Source organism: Amaranthus tricolor, chromosome 4, assembly GCF_026212465.1.
Source record: "Amaranthus tricolor cultivar Red isolate AtriRed21 chromosome 4, ASM2621246v1, whole genome shotgun sequence".
NCBI classification, from domain to species: Eukaryota; Viridiplantae; Streptophyta; class Magnoliopsida; order Caryophyllales; family Amaranthaceae; genus Amaranthus; species Amaranthus tricolor.
Window position 1 is genome coordinate 22,590,651 of NC_080050.1, and position 9,054 is coordinate 22,599,704.

Here is a 9,054-nt window from a genome sequence, read left to right on the forward strand (position 1 = left end):
CCCATTCGTGAGAGTTGTTTTCCATCCAGGTTAATAAAGCTTCTCTCGACATATTTCTTGGCAAACCATTCTTCTAATCACACATTACGCTAATCACAAATAAGAACAAGCGAAATTGTGCCAATCACAATCATCCGCCTACAAATACTTGCTGATGGATTCCTATGTGATGGAACGAGAAGAATCCGCCGATCCACACATACTTCAAAGGAGCAAACATCTACTTCTAATCACTTTGTATAAATCAAAACATAAATGAAGTAATTTTAAAGCTTAAATATAATTCACTGACGGAAAAGGGTCAGGCCAAGAGCGTAAGAGTGCAATAGAAAGGTCACATATACATACAAGCATTATGATCACAAGAGATAAGTATAAGCTTCTTATGTAAGTGCATAACACAACTATTCATCTACGAAATCTATGGTGTGGACTGTTAGAATCCAATACCGCGATACAGTTCAATGCAATTCCATTGCCTTGAAGTAGAAGCATTGCTCGGGAAATTTCTGCTGCGAGTGTGAGGCAGTGAGCTCCATGAAGATGATACAAAAATGTCACAGCAAAAGAAGGTTAACTTATTCGCCTCCATTATTATCCACTGCCTTCTTGTATTCAGGCTTAAGCTCGTAAGTACCTTGATTTGTTCCTCTTTTGTTGTATACGCACAGCTCATTCAGTATTTCCTTCAAGAATTGCTGAACACAAAAAAGTATGATAAATATCCAATTAATGTGTCTAAACAAAGACGGTTCGGTATTCATTGCAATTCGCATGCTATGCCAAGGATGCATTATTGTTTTTTTTTTTCTTGTTGTCTTGAAATGACAAGCCAAATCATAATTTTACGAACTTAAACTTTGCTAAAACTCTTGGAGAAGAATTCAAGCAAATGACTAATTCAGGATGGACGGCTATGGAGAAGAAATAATTTGGTGAGTGATTTTTACAATGTTTTACCGAAAACCCTTACACGACTATCAATGAACGACAGATCGTGGCCTGTTATTTAGGATGAAAAAAGAATGATACTTATAGGAGCTTCTATTCCAAATAGATTTCAACAAGCTGTAATGTCTTTGTATGGCCTTGCGCTGTTTTGTATTTTGCTTTGGTGTAATTCCTGTAACAAGGCTTAGTTGCCCCACGGTGTAAAATTTATAGTGCATAGTCCACTCCTATGCTTTTTTTAAGTGGCCTGATTGTTAGGCCCCTTTCCCAATGGCTTTTTTCCCTCCTCAAGGTTTTTTATGCCGGTGGTTTTGGGTCTCCTAATATTCAGTGTTTCTTAATAATATTCACCAATTTTCAAAAAAAAAATTCTAAAGTTGATAAGAAACGTACAGCAGGTTGATCCGTCTCTTGGACCAATTGCTTCAATGCCCAGTTAGGTTTCTTTTCGAATAACTTAAACATAATGTCCTCCAACTCTCCACGGTCCCTTCTGGTTCTCTTCATCTCTACTGGCTTAACAGGTGCTGTCTTCTTCTTATCCTGGAAGAAATCAAGAAAGATAAAACAAACTAAGAGAGATACAGGATTTGAAACGCGGATAAATTACACAATTCATTCCAACAACAAAGAAAAATGAAAAATAGAGGAGGCTACCATACAAATATTCAGCATTCAGCAGAGTATAATAAGCAGAGAACAAATGTATAATAAGGGTTCAATATCATAGTCATACCTTAGCATTAGCACCAAGTCCTACCAATCCCGGCATAGGCCGCATGTGCACACCACGATCATTATCAATCACCTATTCAAGAAATCAATGAATTAAATTATTAAACACAATCCTAATCTCACAGAATGTCCAAAAAAAATTGAGTGCATAAAGGAAGTAGCAAAATGAGGTTAACAACAACAATGCATGCCTCACCTGAATCTGTCTGTTCTTAATCATGGATTTATTTGTCCTTTCACGACACAATCTTCCATACTCCTCGAAATTCTCATTATGGGGCTTCATGTCAAATTTATGCTCAACTTTACCTTCTACTGATACTTTGCCTAAAGGAGTAAAAATCACATTAAACATGAAACCCACACAAACAAAGTTCAAGTATATGGTTCCACAGTTCACACAATCCAAAAACAAGTAAAGTTCCAGGAACATGTCATGCGGGATATCAAGCTCACGCCCATGGTGGGATACACATATGGCCCAAAAGGAAAAACGCAACCTTGGCAATGAAGTAAACTAGAGACCAGGACACGCTGGAGTGAAGAACCACCCCCTCGTTTCAATAGAGTCAACCAGAACAACACCCAAACTCAAAAACCCACACACCAAACACAACAATCCAACCCTGAACGCCTAAACAGAAAACAACCCTTTTTTATCCACTCTGGAGGTTTCGAACTGCCCAACAATGATTCCAGAAGCTTCACTACCAGCCCGAAAAATTGGGACCCATGACAATGAATTGGAAAGCTCAGGTTATACAATTTTAATGGGATGGTTTGGGTAGAATTGTGTGGAAACCTATCAATGCAATGTTCTAAGATTTCTTTCACAGCCATGTTGCGTATGTTACGGAAGTCAGGAGGTAGTTTTACGGTTGAGCATCTCTCGTGAAGAAAAGTCCCTAATTAGCACACCTGGCTATTAAAGGGAACCCTAGAGCAGTTCTCAGGAGTGTTCTAAATGCCAAAAGTGCTGCCACTCAAGCGAACAAAGAGCATGTATAGTGCTTAAGGAAGGCTTGAAACACATCAGTGTTCGACCATATAGATTCATAATGTGGAAAAGAAAGATGGGACGTGGCGTTTTTGTGTGACTATCGAACTTTAAACAAAGAAACTATTCTAGATTAGTATCCCATCCCAGTAATCGATAAGCTCTTGGATGAACTTCATGGGGTAACCATTTTTTTAAATCCAACTATCACCGGATATGGGCCACTCGTCAGAGAGGTGGACAATTACAAGACAGCTTTTTGCTCTCACGAAGGGTATTACAAGTTCTTAATGATGCTTTTCAGACTTACGAACACTCCAGTCATTGATGCATGAAGTATTTTAGCCCTGATTGAGACAGTTTATGCTCGTTTTCTTTGACAATATGTGTATAGTGCCCAAGACCATGTGCAGCATCCAATCAGCTATACGTAAATGAGAAGAAATGTGAGTTTGGCGAACGTAACATTAATTAGTAGGGACAAATTGTGACTGAAAAGGATGTGGCACTGGATCTAGAGAAAATCAAACCAATGCTACAATGGCCTTTACAACAAACTTGAGTAAATTGAGCGGCTTTCAAGGGCTCTTGACGATTCGTACAAGACTATGCTCACATTGCAACACCCTTGACACAAAAATTTAAGAAGAATTGCTTTGCTTTGAATGAAGAAGTGACAGCCTTGAGGAACTGTCAAACCTGTGGCACGTGACACATAATCGCTATCGCCAGCATTAGAAGGTAGCAAAAATTGACAACGGAAAGAAGTGTGTGAGCAGTGGATAGAAATGCTATGTCAACTCTGTTATTTGGGAATCTTGGAAAGCTTAGAGAAGTGGAAATGTTTTCTAAGCACTCTAGCAAATAACATCAAGTTTGTTTGAATTTTTTAGCTATATATATTATGACATAATAATTGGTTAAGGGCATGAAATGAATATTGTCTATTTCTTCCTCTCGTATTCCTCTTTTCTTTGTCTCTCTCTCTCTATTCTCTGCAATTCTACTCCCTTCTTCTGTAATTCTCCCCTACTCGGCCTCTTTACTCTTTCTAATCCCTAATCTCTTTCTTTCTCACATTGTCTGTTTCTAATTCATAACAGCAGCTCAAGGCTACGATGACTTCGGCATTGGTTCTTTCTATGCCAAACTTCGGCTTTCTTTTTTAAATTAAAGTCAATGCCTCAGCATAAGTTTTAGGAGCTGCAACAAACGCACCCAGTTGCTTTTTAGACAAAACCTTGAGCCCAAGAGGACAAGCCAAATCAGTATACAAGGAGGTTGTACCAAGCAGGTATGACGGTTGTCAAATGGCCACACTATCCCCTTGGGCTACACTTTGTGGTATAGAGTATGGACCGGTCAAAGGAACATTAAGTATATCATAGAGCAACGTAAGGATGTTATTTAGGTATGAATTTGAGATACGCTATAACCCGACTTCATCAATACGATCGCAAAAGCCTTCTCTAGACGAGCGTCATTAAGCAGCATAGAATGTAATACTACCCTATTACTTCGGATAAACTGCAAAAAGTGGCTGAAAGGGATCAATACATTAGAGCAGAATTCAGCAATGTGTCCAGGGTACACAATTGAGCAAGGACGATTACTTTACAAAGCAAGTTTAGTTATATCCAAAGATTCCTTTTTCACCAAGAGCCTCCTCCACAAATACCATGATTCTGCCTTTGGAGGTCATAATGACGAGCTTAAGACCTACCTTAGGCTTGCAAGTGACTGGGATTGGGTAGAAATGAGGGCACAAGTCACTAAATATGTACGTGAAAGTCTGATTTGTCAGCGAAATAAGACTTTTGGTTTTCTCACACCCTTGCCTATTTCTTCAGATGTCCAGGACGGAATTACTATAGATTTCGTTGAAGCCTTGGCTAAGTCTAAGGGGTTTGATACTGTGTTGGATGTAATGGATCATTGAATCAAGTATGCTGATTTTGTTAGCCTTAAACATCCATTAACTGCTTCTTCAGTGGTTTTCATTTTTGTTAAACATCCAAATGAGAAGCATAATGCACCTTATGTCGACTAATGGCATTATCTTTCATCAGATAACCCCTGAACTTCAAAGCATTGATCTGACTTTGTCCTTATGTTGGGAACAAAGTTATTACACTTTCACTAAAAAAAAACCTTTGATCAAACCTTATATGAATCCATTGTACTTAAATTAATACATCTGACTTCAAAGCCTTGTATATAATATATTTGAATAAGTCTTGAACATACCTTATATAGATTAGCAGCATTAAACTGAACGGAATTGGAACAAAATTGAACTTACTATCGCTAAACTAAACTTCTATGAGCTTACTTGTTCTTAACTATACCCATTAAGGATAACATATATATCGTACTCAAAACCTAAAAGAAATTACCAAGATAATAACGTTAGAATGGTAGCTAGAATTTCCGACTTAAAACCATAGCCCCACAAATGAAAGATTCCAAACAAGAAAAAGCAAAAATTTTACATCCATTTTTAATGTTCCGTCACCTATCTTGCAAATGTCCTAGCGTTTAAACATATTGTTCACTTATCATGCTTCAATTCGACATCTAAATTTGATGATGAAAGTTTGGGATAAGATAAAATATTTAAAAGATTTGATCATTGCCTTTTAGGATTAAAAATAGGACCTAAAATAAGTTTGAATAACGTCTTACCCTATCTTAAGTTATAAAGTCGTTTAAATCTAGGCTAGAAACCATATTATTTCTATTGCATGCTAATTCTTTAAGGAAGAAAGATTTAAACTATTTTGAATCTGGACCATAAGTAGCCGTTGAAGAACTCAAGTTATGCACAGAGGACTAACAGCAAGTAGCTGTTGAAGATTAAAAGTAATAAAAGAAGTTGATTCAATAAGAAGATGTACAACAACCACAACATCACAAATCTTTCAACCTACAAGGTCGCAGAAGTATTTCAAAAGAATGCAAGAGAGTTTTTAGTTTTTATGAATTCTTTAGAGTTCTTATTTTTAGATCATTATTTAAGTCAACATTTTTATCATTCATATTTTAGAATTACAAGCAGAGTCACAAAATCAAGGAACTTTATCTTTAAACTTACAAAGAACAGATCTTTCTCTTAATGTCATTTTAAGGTTTCGTTTAGTGAAGTCTACATTAAGTTGGTATTTCTTTATTATTTGCATGATCTTGAGTCTCTCTAGGTAGCGTGTTGTGCTACTAGATTTTTAGGATGGTAAACGTATTTTCTTAGTTTTTTTAAAGGATTAGTGTAAGTTATCTTAGGGTCTATTAGACTTATAACTGAAGTGAAGTAATAAAAATGTGTGGATTGAAATCCCATGAGTTAGATAATTCTGGGCATCTACAATACTCAAATGCCGGACAATTTTAAATATTTAGAATCATGACAAGCAAAGTCGATTAAAAGCTATACTCTATTCAACACTCTTCTAGAATATAAATCTCACAGCTCCATACTTCCATTAACGATTCTTCACATACACACAACAACTGTCAACTTCAAAATGCTCAAACTATTCAAAAGGTGCTGCTAAAATTCTCTATCATGCAATAAGCACTCAGCCCAATCCTAGTTTTATATGTGCATATAAGTGATGAGATCGCATAGACAAAGAAGAGTGGAATATGTCTCGGTCCTATCAAGCACCTAAAAAGGAGATTGAAAGGATATTTACTTTAAGCACATAGACAACAATTATTATATTGACATAAAATGCATGTCTCTCCTTATTCCTCAAGAAACTACACTCAGTTTTCTTATAGGATATTGGTACAATTACAACACGAAAGCATTAGCCTATTATGCTGCATGTAAACATTATCAAAATCGTGATTATGTTTTACAATCCCACGATTCTACAATCCAAAAACAAAGACAAATTTGGATCATAGGTAGAATACTAATGTTGGTAGAATCTTATGATACTAATTTGATTAAATTTTTAAGAGATATGATCATAACATGATACTGTGATTCAATGATCCAACGATCCGATCCAGCAAATTTAGTCTTAATTCCATATTTTATGCACCATATTTAATAAATTTCTTTCATATACTTACATACATTTCGAATATTCTTTAGTCATATTATAAATACATAATACTCCTTATTTTAAACTGATTAATTAAAGTTTCTTTTTGTGACTCATTCTTAATAATGAAGTCCACAAAACTTTAATTCACATTCAAACTTTTGAAATGATTGATTATGACAAGGTACTAAATATTATAGCAAATAAAATTTAAGTATTTTTGGTAGAATCATACAATCCTAAGATTTAATCTTACTTCTTTTACGATTCCAAGTAGAATCCTGATCCTACCAACTATGCACGCACCAAAACAAATCAACGCGGGAAAACATCACCAAGAAGAATTTAGATAGTAACTAAACTAGGTTGACAGTAGCATTACAGTAATAAGTTTCACCCGAATAAACCAAATCTCAGTGAAGCACAACATACAACTACAACTATGTTTGCAACTCTTCAGATTAGATTATAATTGAGAATCAACTCCAAATAACAGCATATCTACCAAAAGATGAGTGCATCCAAGAACAAAATCAAGAAAAATGAAAATGCATGGATAACAACAGCCGAAAGAATGCAGGATATACATAACAAAGCATGAAACTTGATATTACTTGCACAGCAAACACAGATAGCAATAGAATTAACTATTTTGGTTATAGTAATACGACAAATGCTGCAATACATGGTTAACGACTAGTTTTGATATAACACATAGATTGAAATAGCATCCACACTATATCCCTATGGCTCAGCCAAGAAAAGTACACAAAATCACAAAAAACTGATCAATAAGTTGAGAAGCAAATAAACAAAATACAGCCGAAATACACATACAAAGCACAAGAATAAAACACCAAATCGTAACAAAATCAAGACAAAAAGAAAATTCTTCCACACATTACCTTGATTCTCTGAGAAAATACACATGGGAACAAAGTCCTTGAACATGTTTAGCGAGTAACTCTTTGGACCCATCTCGGGGCCATTCATCTCCATAGTAAACTGTTCAATATTGATGCAAATGAAAGGATAACAATGTAAGTTACAGTAAAAACCAATACATAAAATTCACACCACTATAATAACCCTGAAACTTCTGGCTACTATCTTAATCTACTCACATGTTTATCCTTTTTATTTTGAGAAAAGATTGTCCTTTTTCCCATCGTTTTTATAAATTTGCTTATAATATATTGTATCCAATGTCAAAAATCGAAAACTTAACAAAGCAATCATCATCATCATCATCATCATCATCATCATCATCATCTCAATAGTCCAACCCAAGGCAGCGTCTGGAGAAGGTGGAAACTGGGAAGGGAGGTAGAACAATACCCTCATGACGAGGAGGTTGTGATCGAAGGGGCCCCTCAACTTGAAGGCAGAATTAAACACAGTAATATGATGGTTTTTTTGATATAATCAAGACCAATCCCTTATGATCCATCCGAAAATCAATAGAACATAAGACATCTTCAAAATTTTGCTTCTTCAAAACCAAAAAAAAAAATTAAATACTTAAGTTGATTAAAGTACTAATATTTCCAATTTCATAGATTAGACCCACTTAAATCAACAAAGAATACAATCCAATAAAACCAGATTTATCTTAAATAACATATAAACCCACCAAACACCCAAGTTTCATAACAAGAACCTAAATCAAAACCCAAAATTTCAACCTAAAAAACTCAAAATAACATCAATTAAATCAGCTCAAAATAAGAAGAAAGAAAACCTCAACAGCAGAGGAATCATCGGGACGAAGAGGATCAAGAGAAAGAACAACTTTGGCAACAGGTTGCGAGTCAGAAGAAGAAGAAGCAGAAGCGCGTGCTTGCCACGACTTTGATATAACAAGTGGGCATTTCATCAACCACACCGATCTGTCAGCCTTCCCTGTATCAACTATTCCATTGTTTATATCATTATTTTCTTCCTCCATGCTTTTTTGGTGTAATCAAACTTTCCTTGCAACTATAAGAATGGAGTTTTGTTGCTTGATGTTGTTTGTAGCGAATTGTTAACTGGGTTTTGTAGTTGATTTGTGTTTCCTCTAGTTGCTTATTCTCTCCTGATCTTCGACAGTTTGAAGTTTATGAGACTAGAATCAGAACAAAGTGTTGAACTGATTTGTTTGCAAGTGCTTGGATTGGATTTTAAGTTGACGGTAATTTGCTCATGTTTGTTTGGATGAAGGTTATTCTTTTTAAATTGAAAATATTAGTCAATCGTGGTTATTTGTTAATAATTATAATAAGACCAAAAAAATTAAAATTAATAAAATAATTAAAATGAAAAAACAAAAACATAATC

At 35.2% G+C, this 9,054-nt stretch overlaps 1 protein-coding gene across 1 annotated transcript; it reads right to left on the minus strand.

The window, feature by feature from the left end:
• Window positions 1-256: 256 nt before the first annotated feature.
• On the minus strand, window positions 257-8,937 carry LOC130811527 (uncharacterized). The gene is made up of 6 exons (XM_057677852.1): window positions 8,477-8,937; window positions 7,641-7,740; window positions 1,883-2,013; window positions 1,688-1,759; window positions 1,345-1,494; window positions 257-698 (listed from the first exon to the last, which is right to left on the minus strand). The coding sequence occupies exons 1-6, from the start codon at window positions 8,681-8,683 to the stop codon at window positions 579-581; spliced, it is 780 nt and encodes a 259-aa protein (XP_057533835.1). The 5' UTR covers window positions 8,684-8,937; the 3' UTR covers window positions 257-578.
• Between the last annotated feature and the right edge of the window lie 117 nt (window positions 8,938-9,054).